This window comes from Corvus kubaryi, unplaced genomic scaffold (genome assembly GCF_017639235.1).
Source record: "Corvus kubaryi isolate FWS band 111438036 unplaced genomic scaffold, C.kubaryi_AGA036_p1.0 split3-37296, whole genome shotgun sequence".
NCBI classification, from domain to species: domain Eukaryota; kingdom Metazoa; phylum Chordata; class Aves; order Passeriformes; family Corvidae; genus Corvus; species Corvus kubaryi.
Genome location: NW_024582086.1, coordinates 2243458 through 2263874, shown reverse-complemented (window position 1 = coordinate 2263874; position 20417 = coordinate 2243458). Strand labels below are relative to the sequence as shown.

General features: G+C 35.0%; 1 protein-coding gene across 1 annotated transcript in view; it reads left to right on the top strand.

The window, feature by feature from the left end:
- Positions 1-19567, top strand: part of SHOC1 (shortage in chiasmata 1) — a 45289-nt gene extending 25722 nt beyond the window's left edge. The window contains exons 15-25 of the mRNA XM_042015306.1: positions 588-775; positions 5501-5573; positions 6992-7061; positions 7642-7826; positions 8321-8426; positions 12180-12273; positions 13309-13440; positions 14787-14936; positions 15927-16098; positions 16318-16872; positions 19291-19567. Of these exons, the coding sequence (XP_041871240.1) occupies positions 588-775; positions 5501-5573; positions 6992-7061; positions 7642-7826; positions 8321-8426; positions 12180-12273; positions 13309-13440; positions 14787-14936; positions 15927-16098; positions 16318-16872; positions 19291-19385 (1820 nt within the window). The 3' untranslated portion in view covers positions 19386-19567. The remainder of the gene's footprint in view (positions 1-587; positions 776-5500; positions 5574-6991; positions 7062-7641; positions 7827-8320; positions 8427-12179; positions 12274-13308; positions 13441-14786; positions 14937-15926; positions 16099-16317; positions 16873-19290) is intronic.
- The last annotated feature ends 850 nt before the right edge of the window (positions 19568-20417 follow it).

Below are 20417 nucleotides of genomic sequence, written 5' to 3'. Positions count from 1 at the left end.
GAGGGAGGAGGCAAGGAAACACTGCCCCACCTGGTTTCAACAGCTCATCAAGATGGTAGTAGAATACACTGCAACCCAGGACGTTGTGCTGTGTGATTCGTCATGTAGTTATATTGGGTGTATTTATTCTTTATGCATTTTCAAATAACACCAGCATTGTTCACCATTTATACATAGAAGGCATCATTCAAAGTTGAGAATAGTTGTGATAATGAGTTATCTGAGAGGTAAACACAGGACAAAAAAGCTTTAGACAATGGTGATAGAAATACTGTTGTTACTTAATATAAATGATATAGGTTAATTAAATGTAACAGTGTTGCTGCTAGCATCTGCAGCTTTAGGATGTAATCTTGTATAATTCTAGCTGGAGTTACATAGCAGATACTACATAAAGTCTTAAAAATGCCATTTATGTACAGGATTAGTGGTCATATTCTCCTTCCATACTGGGGAGTCATTAAATTTTCATCTGTTTTTGTGCAAGATACTGTCACATAGATTTTGAATTGATGTACATATTGAACACAATGCTTGACAATTATCTTTTGTCACTGCATTTACTTCTTTTGTTGCTTTATTAACAGGTTATTTGTCCAAGGCAAAGGATATCTATAAAAACATTTTAGAATCCTGTTTGAATAATATCTGGAGGCAGTTGAAGATTGTGCAATACAGCAGCCAGAAAAAGCACGAAACACATCCCAAAATAACAGCACTTCAGCGTGAAATATTAAATTGGATGAAAAGTTATGGAGAGAAGCACAGTGTTAAGGTTAACAAACAATGTAACCAATTTCTCTTAGCAAACAAAATTGTTCCAGATAATATAAATAATTGCAAAACTATATTTTATCAAGTGTTTGTGTATGGAAAAAAAGCCTAGTAATTACCTCATGGTGTCTATTAAGGGTAACATAAATTTTAAGAACTTTGTCACAGCAGTACAAGTTTTTGTTTGATCAAATCTCCCCTTGCTGCATGCATGAAATAACATGCAAAAGAGTTTTAACACTGCCGAGGATTTATCTTGTTGCAGGTGGTTTTGTTTTCCTGATAAGTATATTGTATCACATCAGTAACTAAAAATTATGATATAACCTTTTACTTGAAAGTATCGATCATCTGACATGGAGAGAATCATAGCACAAGTCACGGTTGCGTGATTGTACACTGTGGTGTACTCCACATACACCAAGGAGAGTGTGAGTGTTGTTATCCACAGATACACTGGTTAAGCAGAGGTTATCAGGCCAACCTCCTGGCATTTGAGTTACATAAAAAGCAAATATCTGTGAGTGATAACTTGGGCATGGAAGACAGGGCTTTGGACGATATTCAAATTATCCAAATATTTTCTTTCCTGGATATGTGAGTATTTTGGGTGATACAACACAGTGCAAAATACCTCTTTCCTTTACAGAATATTTATTGTTTCTTTACAGAATACTGATCACATTAGGAAACAGACAGAATGAAATGCATAGTGTTTAAGTGTTCTAATTGTTTGGAATAGAATTTATGCTCCTAAACACAGCCAAAAAATCTCTTTAAGTTTACTTTATTTTAGCTTCTTTCCATACTTCACTTCCTGAGGATTTATTCTTCTTGTGTTTCTTTTAAGAGTTTCAGTAGGTGCTCTGTACATCTTTTGATTAAATTTTGCTGAGAAGAACAATATAACAGCTTATTATACACCCTCTTAGAATTTAAAATTAAAACAAAGCAACAAAAATAAATTGATTGTCTTGTTGTCTACCCTTCAACAGACACACTAAGATGATTTTGCATCCTTTTCTTCTTCTTAAGAGCAACACATTTTGCTTTGTGACATTAGGATTATGTTGTAGTAGGAGGCTTATGAGAACTTTGTCATCTTGATGTCAGCTCAGTGATAATTTGGCTTTTCTTCTGAACTCTACTAGCTGTGATTTTTTAAAAATTTTAGCTATAATTCCTGAGCTTTTACTTGCTTGCTTCACTTAGTCATACAGAGATATGCGTGCAATGTAAGGCTATATATGATTTCATTAACAATTATTAATTGTTTACTGTTTCCTAACATTCAGAGACAGGTTTCAATGAGCCAGAACAGGTAGGAGTATTTTGGTTTTAATAAGAAGTAAAAGTTGCGTTCAATAAACTATTTACTGTTCTATCATATCACATCAGTATCAGTTAATATGATGTGAAATATGATAATCGCATTATCCTTTTATTAGCCAAAGTTGTTATTGATGCAGGATTGTAATGGTACATTTCCTTTATAAGGAAGAAGTTACTGCTGGTTTAGAAAAAAAAATTAATTTTGCTCTATCTTTCATTATCTTTGTACTTATGATTAGATAGGACATGACAAAAAATTTCATCTAGATCATCTAGCATATAATTAGATGAACATATAATGAGTCTCCTGTTGAATTGTGCAGAAAAGCAGGTCTACATTTTTAAATGCAGTTGTCCAAAACTGCTTATAAAGGTGCCAATGGATTGTCAAGTGGCTCTTCTGTGCACCTACTTGGAAAATTGAAATCTGCCTTATGATTGTCTATCTGACCAGAATTTCTTTTCTGGCAAGATCTAACATGCTTTTAATATTTACACATATGATTATCTTATGTCTTTAGTCTTAAGAAACAGACAGTGCTGTGTGCCTTCTTAAAAATCTTGTGTACACCACAAAAAGTGTCTATACAATGGCATAAAAGTTCAGAGATCATCATGTCAGAAAGTCTGGTGTATGTATGTAGGTACATATTCTTCTTTATATACGTCATATGGCACATGTTTAGTTTGTATCGGTTGAAATGATGGACAAGGCAAACACCTTCTCTGGTGGTGATTCTTTTTATTACTGTGTCAGTTTGGTAGACTCTAATCCTTTTCAATATTTTTGTCTTAAGCAATATTTAATGAATCTCAGATCTCTGGCAGGAACTCTTTAATGACTCTATCTACGGACTGGAAAATCTTTCTAATTAGTTCAGCAATACATTCAGTACCTCCCTCCAGTACATCAGTACCTTGCAGGCTAAATTCTAGATATCTTTAGTTGAAGTTTTGTCTCCGTAAAGGATAGTGCTTATAATGTGACAAATCTGTCTAGTACAATAGTAATAGTGTGGTATAATATCTTTAGACAGTTACCTTTAAGTAGCATTTTTATTTTCAATCAAATATTCCCATTTAAGGTTTCTTCTAGAAGAGCTTTATTCAGAATAATAATGCACACATACACCCAAGTTCCAAATTGTTGATGGTTGGAGAAAAACTGCCAGCAAAATTTTGACCTTGAATATGGGGAGAGAAGACTTGAGACTGCTGGAGGAGCTACTTAGTAAGATCCAGGGGAAATCTGTTTTTGAAGGTATTGGGGTCCAGGAATGCTGGTCACTTTTTAAGAGCCATCTTTTTTGAGTACAGGAGCAGGCAATTCCAACGTGTCGAAAGCCAAGCAAGCAAGGCAGAAGCCTGGCATGGTTGAGCAGGGATCTTTTAGAATTTAGGTGGAAAAGGAACATGTGTGGACTTTGGAAGTCACTTATGAACAGGTGACATGAAGTGGCTATGGAGAGGCTGTTCACTCCTGTAGGGAGAAAATTTATGTGGCCAAAGCTCAATTGAAGTTCAAGCTGGCCAGCACTGTGAAGGATGACAAAAAATGCTTTTTTAAATCAGTCAAGAGCAGAATGGAAATCAGAGACAACATTGGTTAGTTGCTCAACAAGGTTAGTCACCTCACAAACAGGGATGTAGATGAAGCAGAGACATTCAGTGCCTTTTCTTGCCTCTGTCTTCCATCCCCAGAGACCAGTGTTAGAAGACTGTGACTGAGGATGATGATAAACTCTCAGCCAATCCTGAACTTGTTTGAGACTTGCTGCTCCATCTGGATGTGCATAGACCTATAGAGCCCAATGGGGTTCATCCCAGGCTACTGAACAAGCTCAAAACTGTCATTGTGGGACCTGTCTCCATTATTTTTCAGCAGTCTTGGGAGTCTGGAGAGATTCCAGCTGATTGGAAGATGTTAAATGTTGTTTCAGTTTTCAAGAAGGGAAAGAAGGAAGCCTCTGGTAAAATTATAGAAAAGGTTGTTCTGGGAATTACTGAAGAACACATGAGACAGTGCAGTCATTGGCCACAACCAGCACAGGCTCACAAGAGAAAAGTGCTACTTAAACAACTTAATTTCCTTTCTTTTTCCACTTATGACAAGGTGACCCATCTAGTTGACCAAGGGAAGCCAGTGAGTGTGGTTTTTAATTTTAGCGGACTTTTGATACTGTCTCTCACAATATCCTGGATGAACTGTTCATCACAGAGCTAGACAAGTCCATAATACTGGCTTGGGTGAGCAATTGACTGATTGGTTGAGCTCAAAGAATTGCAGTGAATGGAATCAGGCTGGTGGCCAGTGGTGTTCCCCAGGGCTCAGTTTTAGGGCCAGTGCTCTTAAATGTTTTTATAAGTCATCTGGACACAGGAATCAAAAGCACATTAAGTGATTTTACTGATGATACTAAATTAGGAGGAGTAGTGGACTCTCTTGAAGGTAGAAAGGCCTTACAGAAAAATCAGACTAGAGCTGAGCAGTCACCAGCTGTGTGAACTATACTGAGAGCAAGTGCCAAATTCTCCACCTGGGGTGGGGCTATTGTGGTTATACATAAAAATTGGGAGAGAAGAGACTGGAGTGCAGTGGGAAGAGACTAGAAGTCTGGGTTAATGGCAAGTTGACTGAGGCCCTGGCAGCCAGGAGAGCCACCCGTGTCCTGGGGTGCATCAGGCACAGCATCACCAGCCGGGCAAGGGAGGGGATTGTCCCGCTCTGCTCTGCACTGGGGCGGCCTCACCTCGAGTGCTGGGGGCAGGTCTGGGTGCCACAATACAAGGAGGCTATCAAACTTGTCTGTTTTCTGTGTCCAGAGGAGGGGGACCAAGATACATTGAAAGGCCTCAAGGGCAAGAGAAGGGGCAGCTGAGGTCACTTCTCTTGTTCAGCTTAGGGAAGAGAAGGCTGAGGCGTGACCCCATCACAGCCTACACCTTCCTCAAGCAAGACAGCAGAGGGGAAGGTGCGTATCTTCTCTGGTGACCAGCAATAGGACACAAGCAACTGGATGAAGCTGTGTCAGAGGAAGTTCAGACATATTGGGCAAAAGATTCTTCACTTAGAGGGTGGTCTTCCCTGGAGCAGACTCCTACATAAGTGGTTAAAGCACCAAGCCTGTCCATGTCGAAGAAGCACTTGGACATAGTCATTTGTTTTAGTTTTAGGTAGTCCTGTGAGAAGCAGGGAGCTGGACTCTATCCTTTTGGGTCCTTTCCAACTTGAGATATTCTATGATTGTCATTGTGGAAAACTCCAAAGTTTCTATTTTTGCCATCTGTTTATTCAATCTTGTGTTTTCTGTGCAAAGGAGAAAGAAAGATGTATGCAGGCTGAAAGAATAATTTTTTTATATTACTAGATTTTCTTTTACTTGTTTTCATACAGATACTAATCATTACAAGGATGGACTCTGAAAGAGAAAAAGCTGCCTTCATTCACCCATTATCTATGATAGAAGGTAAATAATTATTTTATGTATAATTTTGAAATAAAAAGTTGCTGTTATTCTGTGGGTTGCTGCATTCTTGTTTGAATGCTTGGTGCAGGTGTTTCTCCCTTTTCTTCTCATCAGGAGCCTTTCTACATACTTTTCTCACTGTTTAATATTTTCTAACTATTCCATCAGCCTTTTTTCTTTTTTTTAATTTTATTTTCTCCTGATTAAGAGTGGTATGATGTTTTCTATTGCAAGAGAGTGAAATGTATCTGTTGAGTCAAAGATTTTTTTAACAGAACAATTAGCCCATTGCCTAATTATATTTGCATCTGTTATCTTGATCAGATTGTCTCATTGTTTTTAGCTGATCATTGGTCTCAAGCTTTCTTCCTTGCAAGCTTATTCAGAGCAGTTAGATTTTAAAAGTCTTGACTAAACTCCCCAGCATAAAGCCTTGAATGAGTAGTTGGGTACAGATCATATTTTCCCCTAGCTATGTGTTGCTGATCCTGTTTGCTAATTTGTTAAGTATGTCAGCATAAACTCTAGCAATATATAAAAATCAAGGTAAAAAAATTCTGTTTCCAATAACCCACCTCCCCGCTGATACAAACAGCACTTTCATCATTTCAGCATTTTACCTGTGAGTAATTTCTGAACAAGCTAGTTCAACACTGCAAATTCAGCTGGTAAAACAAACATGTTTCAGAAAAATTGTAATTTGAGACTATAGTTATGTTTAGAGCAAGTAATTGATCCTTTTATATTGTTTTTTTTAAATCCCTTTTCATAAATCCTACTGGCATGAACTTTATCACGTGTCATGTACTACACTGTTCTTTTGCCTTTAAAAATAAAGTTAAGATTTCCTGTGCTCTTAAAAGAAGAAAGACTGCCTTTTAGAATGTTTTGAAAGGGAGGAGGCATGTTCACAGTGCTTTTACTAATAGTAATATTTAATGAAAAGGGTTTTATTTGTTTTAAGATCTTAAGACTTGGTTGCTAACACAGGTCAATCCAACTACACTTTTGAAAAGAAGCACTTGTGTAATACCGATATTCCTTCTTAGATACATCTTTCAGTTAAAATTTCAAATGTATAAAATGTATAAAGAAATTTAACCTATAAAGGAGCAAATGTACTTCCTGTTGTATTATTCTTTAATTATTCATTTTAAGGTAACAGGGTTGTGAGTTTGTGAGAAGTGAAACTTGTTTGTGTTACTTTTTCCTTGGGTTCGGAGAAGGAAGTTTCTAAATCATTACATCCAACAGTACAATACAAACTGAAATTGTGTAGGACTTCAGCAAGACAGAGTATGTAATACTTAAAATTTTCATAACTTGTGTTGTTCCACGTTTGCTACTTACTGTTGTGGATTGATTCGTAGACATAGAGGCTCATTTATTTCATCAACTGTTTAATTATTTTTAAGCAGGCTTGAAAGTTGTGGATTTGAATTCTGAGAAAAAAGGAAGCCATTTAGGTTGCAAAGAGATCATAAGCAGGTAAGTTAAATTCTTGATTCTTGAGAACAATTTCTTTAGTCAGGAATAAGGTCAGTGAAACTTTAGTTACTTTTTTTAATTTCTATGGCACTTTCCAATCTGAAGTGAAGTTTTCATTATATGAACCTACACCTTCATTTTTAAAGTGGAGAATTTTGTCCACTCTAGAAAAATGCTTAGCAAGGCTCAGAGGAACTCTCAGAGGACAAACAGTTGCATATTCCTAGCCTTATATGTTGTTTTGCATGTTTTAGAAAAGCTTTTAAAGAGAAATATGTAGAAAAACATGATTTTTTCATGTTTTAGGGAAAAGTGGTGAAAGAGTGTAACAGAAGAAATGGCAAATTACGACATTTCTGGAAAATATATTTCAGGGAGATGATTGTAGGGAGAAGAGTACAGCTTTTATTTTTTAAATGAATTTTTAAGGGAGTTGGAACTTTAGGCAGGAAGAGTAAATATTTTTTTGTAAACAGACTTTAGCAGTTAGAATTTGTCAAAGTAACACTGTGTTTATTTTGCTCTGAGGGTACTTCTACCTGCATGTAATTTTATTCATGTTCTGTTGGGGTTTTTTAAGCCTTAGTAGATATTCCTGCATTATTGTACATAATCAGCAACTTGGACCTGACTTCCCTTGGACACACTTCTCATTAGTAATGGAATATGATTATTCTGAAAATTCTGGCTGGAAAAATCTGTGCAAAAATCTGAATGTTACTTATATGACTTTTAAAACCACCCTCCCTGAAACAGTACAAATGGGTAAGTGCTCTCCAGAATTGTAATAAACAGGCTGACATATGAAAACATTTTCTGTTCCATAAAATGGTACATTCATGTGCCTGTGGAAGAGAATGAGTAGTATGTCCTGAAGGATAAAGCTAAATAAACAGAGCTGGGTTATCTGTGCAGCAAGGAGGTGTTTTTCTTTGAGTGTAACCCTAGTTTTGGCTAGGATGTAGTAGTACATGTGGGTTTATAAGAGACTTGTGCCAAGTTCCCAGGTTGTTTACAGCTTCTGCAAGCTGTATCCACGCTTCCTCATCCTAAGGGAATGTTGTAGATCTAAAGAAATCTGAATTAAAGTGTAATTTCAATGGCATTCAAGAGTTTAATCTGGGGGGAAAAAACCTATAGAGTGGAAGAGTTTTATTGAAGATGAATAAAACTTGCATTTTTAAAAGATATGTCCATTAAATGTATCCTTAGTTTTTTTGCTTGTTAAACTATTGTCTTACATATACAAAATGTTTCAGGGAATCGTGGTGGTTCCTGTCTTCTGGAAGTACAGATTCCATATGTATTTCTGACAACTGAAGGTCTTCTTAATATGCCAGATATTCTTCAGCTTTTTGAGTCCAAGTGAGTGAAAAGAATCTATATGGACTATTTATTTTCAGATTTTCAGGACATGTATGTTGTTCTACTGTATCATGTATTAGTCATTTACTTAGCTATCAGGTACATTTCTGCAATTACACTATTAACATTTTAAGAGACAAGAATATAGTTTTTCTGTTGAAGTTGATAATTTAGTACTAGAGATTCACACACATGCCTACCAGAATAGAATTGGCCAATTTTTTTTTATTGTTATAATGAGGTGGTACTTTTTAATCAAAACAACTTTTTAAATTGTCTACTTTTCTCTGAAAATTGTAATGCTAATCTTTTTTTATTTTTCTTTAATGCTTCTTCGTCCTTGGAAGACTTTGTATTTAATTCATTGTGAAAATTGCTTTTGGGGTTTTTTTTTTGTTGTTGTTGTTTTTATCTGGTGAAGCTATGCTAAATACCCAAACTGAAAAATAGTAAAACATCTTATTTTCTGATGCATCACAGTATTTGGGAGAGACGAAGTTTAAAACAAAAGCTAATTTATTCATAAAATTCAGATCTACTATTCACTTAATTTTTAGTACTCTATAACCTGTACAAAAACTGCCAGGGTTGTAAATTATTGGGCTTCTTTATTATTTACTTTAACATAATTTTCTTGAATTTTGCTTTCACAGTAATACATACCTGGTAAAGCTACCTTTTATCTGATGGAGGGGGAAAAAAAAAGAAAAATAGAAATAGGGACCAGAGCAACAATATCTCTCAGACATGGTGACAGAGATACGGGTAGCTGATTTCACCATGTTGCTGGAGAGACATGCCAGTTTTTTTCCTAGCTTTATCCTCGAGTCAGCTGTGGAGCCATTTTTGGTCTGCGTCTTATTACAGTTCAGTAGGGGAAAAAAATTTATGTCTTTGACTTTTAAAATTTGAACACATAATCTGACATGCTTTTAAACTCTGACTTGTTCAAGTTCTCTGTTCAGTCTGGCCATAAGCCAAATAGCTGGGAGCGCTGTTTTGTTACTTTCTCACTAGCTCCTTTTAGCACTGGTGAAGAGGTTAAATAGGTGAGTAAAGAGCTGTACAATTTCAGAAAAGGTAATAGTTTAGTTTTTTTAAAACATCTGAATACACTGCCCATACAAGTTTCTAGAGGCCATACTGCTGGCAGATTCACGTTTAGGTGTCTTGTGTTTCCTAGTAAAACACAACAGGAGGCTGTGCTGCTGGCTGTTTTAAGTCACTGAGAAATTTTAGGATCATACCAATGGCCATCAGGGAGTTTGCTTTGCCTTGTGCTGCACAATCATGAAAGGAGGAAAAGAAATGCAATATGCAAAGTTAGTCAGTAGGAGTTTCAAATTATCTATCTTAGTTTCTATATTACCTCTTTTTTTTTGTAAACTCAAAGCCTGGATATCAAGGTCATGCTCAATGCAGTTAGCAACATAGTTTAATTTCACTAAATCACTGCTACATTGATGTGTATTGTTCAAGTGTGTCTTACAGTGAACTGAGCATTTGAGAAAGATCAAGACTGTGTAAGTTTAAAAACTGTATTAAAGGGTACATGTTATTCATTTGCTTTAAGAAAATAGTAGTATTTTATTGCTTGAGTTTTAATAAAATAATTTTACTTCTTCAGTTACAGCATTACCTTTGTTGAAAGAAGCAGTAGTTATTCCTTAAGGCTCTTTGGAAGTATAGATCGATACGTTGTGTTGACAATAGATGAATGTACTGCAATCTTTTTGCAGGTACTGTGAAACTACTGAAAAATGAAACTATTGTGTCCAAGTTCTGTTATGTGTTGGGTCACTTTTAGGCCATATCTTCAGACTTCTAGCATATCTTTCTTCTTCATAATCATATTTAATTCATGCATGGTTTCACATCACAAATCATTAACCCTGAAATTCTGTGCCAGTTTGACTAGTTTAAAATGTTCTCAGTTTCTTCACTAAAGTAACATTTGACCTGTGATTTGATTATATGAAATGTAGTTAAAGGATGCATACTTGAAAATAACAACCAATTAAATGCATTTCGGGCTGTATTCTCTTACCAATGTGTATATTAATTCCTCCCATTTTGGATGGTCAACTGAATTAGTCTACTGAATAATTTGTCCTGCTTTTAATAAAGAATATTAGCTTAAGCAATAGCATACTACTTAAATTTCGGTATGCAGCAAAACAGATTGCAGGTAGAAGAACTGCTTCTGAAAGATAGATAAATAATTAAATAATCAATTAGTATTACAAGTACAACGTAGACATTCCTACAAGCTGCTGCTATTAGTGATGTTGTACTTTATATAGTTAATGTAGGTGTAATATGATTTGTATAGGCTAAGTAAGTACTTCAGAAGTTTATAACAATGTTTTGCATTATTGAAGTTCCCAAAAAATCTTAAGAACAGCCTAAAAAGGTATTGACACTTTCTTTTTAGAGGAAGGAAAAAGAGGCATGAAGCAGTGAATCAACCTTTTGAAGTTCAAAGAAAATAAAAGTTGGGAGTAAAAGCTAGTTCTCCCAATTCCCATATGTGTCCTTAATGCTTACATTATTTAGCTGTATTTGTGTTTGATCTGGTTTCTGCATATTATATTGATACTCATTAAAAGCGTGGGCAGCCATGGTAATGTATTTATTTAGTTTTTACTCTGTATTTAAATTCCATGGTAGAGTATGGAAGAACTAAATTGTGAGGACTCCTGTGACACTGTAATATCAAGGCTGGTGACATTATCACTCCAATATACATGCTGTTGGATTATTTTCTATTCCAGAGAAAGACTGAGTTTAGAGTAAGTTGTGAAATTCTTTTGTTATCCTAGTATTTTTAAAACCAACTTGTCCCTAAAGAAAGCAGCTTATTAGAACAAGTTGTTACTCATTTTTCTTTGAACTTCTCTGTAGGAATACATTTCTCTTAAAAATACGAATATTGTAGTCTCATATTTCTAGTGGTCTTTGAGTTTTTCACTTAGTTACAATCTTGTTATGCTCCTATTGAAAAACTCAGTGAAATAATAAAAGTAACAGTGATCACTGGAGACCACCAAAATGTTCGAAAAGTTGGTTTTTGTTTGTAAAGCTATTTTCAGTCTTACACAAGAGACAAAGAAATGGTTGTTACAAATTAACAGAGTTTGAGGCAGGCAATACTGAGGTGAGGTGTGTTGCAAATGTGCGGGTCCAGAAATTTCACAACTCTAAGGATATGAAACACTGGAATTATTCTTACATCTGTTTGAAGTAAATTCACCCTACAAATGCATGGTTGTGAATTACTGTGTTACTACCACTGTATATAGTTTGCAACAGGGAAACGTTCTTAAAGTGTTCTTCCAGTCCATCGGTAGTTCTCCTTTTGCTATGGAAGCACACCTTTTGTTCACATAGTTAATAAACATTAATTTATTACCTCTTTTGAGATTTTTTTTTCTATAAGCAAGTCGTTGCTTAATTTCCTCTCTGTTTTTTCTCCAGTGTCTCCAGTGACTGACCTTGATCCAGACCTTTGCTTTTCAGACCAGACTTGCTTTGCTGTAGACTGACTCTGTTTTCTTTCCTTACAGTCCATCCTTCAGCAGTCAATCCCTTAATGTATCCTAGCTCTCCTTCCACAGATATTAATGCTCAAACTGTACCAGTATTCTGAATTCCAGGAAATGAAGCAGATATTTATGAAGACATGGAACAAATGGTTTGAGATAATTACATGTGCATATTAAATATTTATGATCCAGTGAAACTGTTTTACAGGTACAGTCTCAAGGGAAATACTCTGCTTAACCTTGTCTCAATTTATGCCATTCTAATTGAACTTACACCGAAGTCAGAAGACTTTGAAGTGAAGGTAGTTTTTTTCTTCATGATACGATATTTCTAAAGAGCTCAATCAAGTATGCCTTCTACACTGAAAACATAAAATAGCTCAAAATTACTAAAATAGAAGAGGATCTTAGTTCAGTGCTGCTGAAGTCAGTGAAAAGACTGTGTTGACTGCAGTACAAGTTGAATCAGATTCAAATAGCAGTTGAATGACTAGGAGTCAAAGAATTATATAATACCCTTAATAAGTTATTAGAATATATATTAATCCTCCTTATGTCTTAATTTGAAATTTCAATATTGTGTTGCTGATGTGACAGAAGAAATAAAGAAATAATTTGCTGTCAGCTGGTTTGCTTTTTTAATGTGACAAGATAAATTAACCTTTTTCTTTAAAAATCAGGAAATCTAGAATCGAAAATTTGTTTTAGTATCTAGAATAATCAGCTTCAAAATTGGGGCAGAAGTTTCATTCAATTTACCAAATTGTTGGTAACTTAAATTTTTGAGTGAAGTAATATCCTTTTAAATAATAATAACTTTTTTTTTACTTATTTGCTGCCAATATTTAGTGCAGATCTTTATGAAAGTCATTATTATTTGCATATTAAAATTTGTATAAAATTTACCTGATTACATGAAAGTTACAGAGAGGACAAAGTGTTTTTCATTTCGTGTACTCAACAGTGTAGCTTGTGTGGAAATTACAGCTTCAAAGCGTTACACATCTCCTTAAAATTTAATAGGCATCTCACAATTGCCTGTTTCATTAGGAACTCATATTATACCCAGAAATTTGATCACATAAAAAAGACCTATAGGAAAAATCAATTAATTTCACCTACATAGGATTTGCATAAATACGGAGTGTAATTTGCAGCCAGGCTAGTGGTCAGAGGTTGGAGTTTGTCTGCATGATAAGCATGGATCAGGTTTAATTACTCAGCAGTACCAACTCTTTGTGTTCAGGGTGACCTTTAGTTTCCACCTCAACTTCTGTAGCAAATTAAGACACTCATTGGAGTAAGTTTTAACCAAGAATATTATGTATCACTTTTAGGTAGTTCTTACACCAGGGATTGAAGAGACAGCGCTGATAATTCGTCAGATTGCTGACAACATTTTGATAGCATCTAATATCAGTCCTCATGAGTGGCTGGACAAGTCCTGGCTTTCAGTCTTGCCATCTGAGGTTTGCCATGATTTCCCATGAATTTACAGTTTTCTTCCTAAGATTCATAAAGTTTTAGGCTTTCTTGTTGCTGTCCTCTTAAAACATATTATTCAAATAAGCATTTTATATATGTATATACATGTATATGCAGATATATATATGCAGAGATATATATAAGCATATTTCTAGTATATATGCGGAGATATATATATATACACACATACACACACACACACACATATATATTATTGCCATTATCCTTGTCAGCACAATTAGAGGCAAATTGGACTTTCCCTGTGCTTTCATGATTAACCTGTAGGGATGTTTATCCTCCACATCTGCCTGTCAATTTGTACCATTCTAGGCACTAGGTTTAAAAAACTACCCAAATTGTAAAAGATAAACATGCAGTGGCTCATTTGGGCAGGAAGCCAAATTCAGCAGTGCTGATCCATTACTGAAGTCAGTGGCATTGCTTGCTGACTTGCTTTAGTACCAGATGGTAGAAACTTGTTTAACTCACGGAGTTACTTATTTAACTCATTCCAATAAATGCTGGAATAGGCCCATCAATCACAGTCAAATATATGATATCCTTTAACTTGTATAGTAAGGTTTTCAAATAAAACATATGGATTTGTTAATTTTATGTGAAAACTTTGAAGTCTTGTAAAGCTGAGATTGTTTTTGGATTTTACAAAATTCAGAAGTGTTATAAAGCAGGTATTGGCATGGCCTTTCAAGAGGGGAGGTATTGGATTATAGGTTTTCCAGTTTAGAGTTTGAGGATACTGGTAAGAAACTGAGAGGAGTCATTGTATTGTGTCTCTGTTAAAGATATTTGATCCTGGCAGTGCTGTATGAAAGTCAGGAACAGGAAGCCGACATTGATAACAAGCTACTCTCAACTTGCTGCCTTGTTTGTGACATTCATCCTCTCCCTGGCAACTTCTGCTTTTGCCACCTGTCTGCTCTTAACAAATACAACTTTTGTAAAACAGAACCAGTTTTGTCAGTTTATATTGATCTAGGTAACTCACTTTAAAATGGAGAAGTAATAGTAAATCTGGTCATGCATTTTAAAATCGAGTTTACATGATTCACTTTAGAAAATAAACATCTTTAGAGTTGCTTTTTGTCAAACTGTTATGCAGAACTTACTCTTTTTCAGAAATGATACTATGTTACATCTGTAGTAAAAAAAAAAGGAGTTTTAAATGGACTGTAAAAGTACACTGTTTGAAAGCTCTTTTTCTATGATATACTCTATGACTTATTCAGTAAGATATGACTTTATAGTAACAGGAAAAAAAGGAAAAAAAGTTTGTCAGGTATCAATCTAACAAAGTCATTTCCATTTCCAGACAGAGAAATGCCTGCTTACTTTTCCATGTATCAATCCTCTGGTTGCTCAGTTTATGTTAAAGAAGGGATCTTCACTGAACAGGTTATTTCTTGCAAGCTTTGATCAACTCCAGGAACTTCTGCCAGAGGTTCCGAAAAAAGTTTTAAAGGTTGGCAAAAATTATTTTATGTGTTAGATCAATCTTTTTGCTCTGTTGTCATATGTGGTTATTTCGTTTGGGTTTTTTGATCTGAGGCTACATGTGCATTTGCTGGTATAATTCAAAAATTAATTACAGGCTTTAGCATATCATTCATATCCCAAATGCTGAGTCTGCTGATTCTCAGCAGATTTTGTCAAGTCACCAATATGTTTGTGAAAAGATAATGAGAGCATTTCCTTAACTGAAAGAATACTCATTAGATCAACTTCCTCCTCAAGCTTCACTAAATTGAGTATTGTATCAGCATGCAAGCTTTTGTGTTTTTCTAATGTAAAAAATGTTTTCCAATTAAGCATTTCCAGGCCTTCCATCTGTCCTTCAACCCACCACTTAGAAATTCATAGTACTAAGCATTTGACAGAGCCCTAGAGATGAAGAATTATGTGCTCCTACTGTTCAAACCTGGGAAAATTATAGACTGAATAATTTAATTCAATAAAAAACGCACATATTTTATCATTCAAGAAAATGGGTGAAGCATTCTGTTAAGGTGAAGGAGCAAGTGAACAGGTAATTTGGGCACTGAATGTGAAATTGTGCATACTATTGTTATAACTGTATTATGTGTAAAGCCATCTTTATTGACAGAAAAAGCTGAGTTAAATTCCTCTGTGATGTGTGATAGGTGCCAGTTCATTGCAGACACTCTTTCCTACAGTCTTGGAGTAATGAAAGAGAATAAACTTATTAAGATATTGCTTTTCCTGTGTTTCAAGACAGAGACTGTTACTTACCCTGTTTATAGATTTAAAACAGGTGGTATATTGCCTACTGTACATGCCTCTCCTGCTTTGGTAAGTCTTTTATTTTTGCTACAGTAAACAAAAATTTATACATCTTAGAATCTTAACAACTGGTTTAATTTTTCATGTTTGACAGTGGTATGTACAGATATGCACCATAAACATTCCTGACATATTTTCTTTATTGCTTCAGCATTTCAGTGACATGATATCTTCATACAGCCTAAATGCTGCTTCTCACCTAGAAAAAACAGTGAAAGGTGCATCACACCCAGAAAGCCTGAATAACTTCAACGCATTGTATCTTGATAATAAACAAAACTGTCAGATTTTAGAGCTGCTTGATAAGGCACAAAACAGCACAGGTAATACCTTGAATTACTAGGGAAATGTGTCTCCTTTGAAACCAAGTAAAAAATCTGAATGTATTAGAATCTTTCTCTTCTAATCATGGTAAGGTCAGTTATTCTGATGAGACAGACTGCAATCAAAATGCTCAATGACATCTTGTTTTTCTGTAAAATGTAAAAAATAAACTTGTCTTTCATTCTCCAAACAAAATGGTTCAAACTTTTCTCTACCAGGAACATCTCATATGAATTCTGAAGCCCTAATTCCTCCACTGAATCATCATAAGGGTTTTTTAAAGTCTGATCTTCCAAGCTGTATGCAAAAGAAGGCATGCTCATCAGATATAATTACAAGGAGGAAGCCAGATTTCTTTGCTGTATCAAAGGACTGTGAAGATTTTGCTCATCTAGATGTTAAAAATTCTCTCCATGTTCAAAGACAGCCTTTCAGAATGCATGATAGCTCTGGTCATTCTTCCAAAGACTCTGAAAAAGAGGATTTCTTTGCAACTTTCAGTGACTGTGCACCTCAGGAGAGCTCTAAGAGTTTTCTAGAAGAATTTAGAGATGCAACATTTAAAAGCCCAGAAATTCAGATTGACCAGCCCATGTGGAACTCATCATCCACAGGCCCACGTAATTCATTTGGTCATGATGATTTTCTCTCTGATTTCTTTGATGATATGGATGAGCTTCAAAATCTGAATTTTAAACAAATAGGTGGAGCATCTAAAGGAAAGAGAAAACAAAATTCTCCATTCTTATGGACAAAAGAAAAAATTAAAACAGGTAGGTCCAAAGTAAGAAGATTTTACTGAAATTACTTTTGTTACTCAACGGCAAAGTTGCAAGGAGTATCTGTAAGACTGTATTTTGTATTTTATTTAAATAGTTGTTAAATCAAATTCAACCCAGCAATTGCATATGTATTTCTTCTGTGACAAAAGGTTCCTAACAGGTTTTGTTTTGAACATAAAAAATATATTTTTAAAAAGCGCTAAACCAAACGATCTAGAGTTGTGTTACTGCCATTATTTTTCCCTGGTAAATATTGAAAAATACAGTTTTTCAATAGTGTAAGATTCAGCTTCCTTTCTCTTTGACAGAGCCTAAAATATAGATAATGAGCATGCCAGAATGCATTTAAAAGTTATGGGAAAGATTATTTTGTAAACATAGATTTGGACAAGGTTGAACAAAAGACTGTATTTTCTCTATAGGACAAAGAGGAGATTCAGCAAATCCTGAAAGTGAAATTCAGATTCTACTAATGGCTGTGTTTTGCTGTGGGCACTAATGGAGTAAAATTTTCTAAGTTTCTTTCATATATTTTCTTATTCTTGGAATATTTTTTTAGCTAGTATCTCCAGGGCTAAACTCTCCACTTGAAATCATTCCAAAGCTTATATTTTCAGAGATGGTATAATATGTACTTCAAACGTTGTTTACCCTGAAACTGCGTACAGTCCTTATACAAAATATTAGGCTTCTCTTTTTTTGTGATTTTCTTATCCCTGGTTTACTCCATCAAATATGGTTAGCTTGAAACCTTTTTTAATAAGCCATAGTATGTATCCATGGAGTCTTGCAACTAAGAAAGTCCCTGTCAGACTGTATTGCCATATCATTTATTGTAGTATTTTTTTTAATTATTCTATTTCCCTGTAGGTGAGATGCCACATTTTTTTTAAAAATCCAAGTTTAAATTTGTTTAAAAAAAGTGCCTAATGCCTAGTACAGGTTACTTCATTTATGATTTGTCTGCTGCTGCCCATCATTAAATCTCTCAGTGGTACAAGGTCAGCACAGCATTAAAATGCTTTCACTAATTAAATCAGACCCATTCATGAAAACCTAAGTAACTAATTTAAATTACTCTTTCATGGACTTCTTTGGGTAATTACAGAGGTAAAGAGAGAAAAGTTAATTGGATATGGTAAACTTCTTTTAATTTTCAGGCTATGTAAATTTAAATGTTCATACAGAAACTCTGAACAGACCTTTTGCTTCTCAGAATAAAAATTGAGACCTGCAGTATTGCTGAGTAGGTAACAGATATTTCAGTAACCTGTAACTAGCACTGATAGCATAAAATTCTACATACAATATATTTCAGTAGAGATCAGGGCAGATTCTCCTGAATTTGCCACATTTTAGTGTTCTGAAAACACTGTGATCTCCAGCTGATAAGTTTTCTGTAATATTCTTGCCCAGTAGGACAAAAGTATACTTGAATGTGAATCAAATCAAAACAAGGAAAAGTGATTTTTGGTTTAGATTTTGGAAGAACAGGCTTATTCTACTTTATAATTCACTAGCCAGGGGAAAAATAAGTATATGAAATAGTTTTGCGTGCTAATGCAACATCCCCTCCAAAAAATAAAAAATTCAAAAACCAACCTACCAAATGAAAAAAAAACCCAACTGACCAAAAAAACCCCAACTTCACCTTAATACAGTGAGAGCCTCTGAGAGCAAAAATTTAAGAAATGTGTAGCAAGTCAAGTTAAAAAGACACACTGGGAACAAACCCCAGGGATTTCTTCAGGCTTCAGATCAAGCTCTCATTAAACCACAGATAATTCATGACACCACACCAAGCCAGTATTTCCACTGGAGCAGATCAAATCCTTAGGTCGGTGTTAGAGTTTTCTGACAACACTTTTTTTAAAGATTAATATAATAGTATTTATAATTTCCTTACAGTAACTTGTTTTGAATAAGCAATTTCTCAAATACTTTATTGTAAAAGCACTTGAATCTTATGTAAGTATGAATGTAAGTAGCTTTTTTGAACAACTTAGAAACATGACCATGTCTGGTTAAAAATAACTAAATTTCAACAATTATAGAATAGTTCTAAGTGTAGTATTAATGAAATAAAAATAAACAGTAAATATTTTCTGAAACATTGTGGTTAAGGATAGTGTAGGTTGATTTATTAATTTTTGTATAAGGTCAGAGATGGTATAATATATAATAAATATACAGGACAATATGCATAAAACAGGTCAGTAGCAGTAAGAAGTAGCAAATATTAATCTGTACACATTTTATTTTATGACAGTTGGTACTTTTCTTAGGGAACATACCAGTCAAAGATAAAGTCTGTTAGTGCTTCTGAGAAACACACAGTTAAGTCTACATACAGGTTGTATATATAGTTAATCATGGTTTTTCTTTTTTCCACTTCTTTTTCACATTCAGGATTTTCAGAAGTACAGGAGTTCAAAAAAAGGAGATTGACATATGAAAGAGTCCCTGGAAGAAGAGATGGACAAACACGTCTTAAATTCTTTTGAATGGAATGCGCATTTGCATATTACATACTTTTTTTTTTTTAATTCTTGACATCCTTAAAGGAAAATAAATAAATTATTGTTGTTGTTAGTTTCTAGAAAGAAATTAGGATTTGGAAATTCTTGCTAGCTCAGGATTCTTCTGTGTGTTTTTCAAATGTTAATAAACAAACTAGTTTCTTGAAGCTGGATAATTTTTGCTTCTCTGTTTGTTGTCATGGGTGATAGAGAGGTACTGTATCGCTCTTTACATAAAAAAAAAAAAAAGGAAAAAAACAGATGCTGAGGCTCACTGAAATTTCCAAAAGCACCTGTGTTTGCTGCCTGAGCATTCCGCTTTTCCAATGTAAAGATGGGCTAGATCTGCCAGAATCTCAAGGCTTCTCAGAAGTCTTAGAGATTTCTTGCAGTTATGGCTGTGGTCCTTTGTAGCTGTCCCTTGGGCTCTGTTCCACTTCTCTTCTTCTGACATCTCCTTTAGGAACCGTGTGGTAAGTTCCTGAGCTCCTTTTAATCAACCAATCTAGGAGAAAGCTCTTTGTTTTATGGACATTGTGCAAAATTGTGTTGAAATTTAGCGTTCTCATGGATTTGATTCAGGGAGCTAGGCTGTGACCCTCACTCTTTGCATAACCTGGTGGAGGCCATTTGTTGGCGTCCACATTTTTCAGCCTTCTGCAGTGCATTGCCAAGTAGGGGGATGGGAGTCATCTGGGAGGCAGATCCAGATATTACAGGGTACAACTAGAAGGGGTAAAAGTTTGAATTTTAAAAAAAAAGCTATCCCAATTGTAATCCAAAGAGCAGGATAGAACAGTACCCAAACCCTCACTTTCCATCAAAAGATTTGGCAACAAAACTGGAAGTATATGTGGCAGCAATGGTAGACAGTAACTCCATTCTGCTGCAGGAATGCATAAACGGTTTGCACAGGCATGCCAGCCAGCTCCAGAATGTCTCTGCTCAGCGGCCTTCAGCTGAAATGATTCAGGTTTCAAACTCACAAATCTTTTTAAATTTGATGCAGTAACGGAA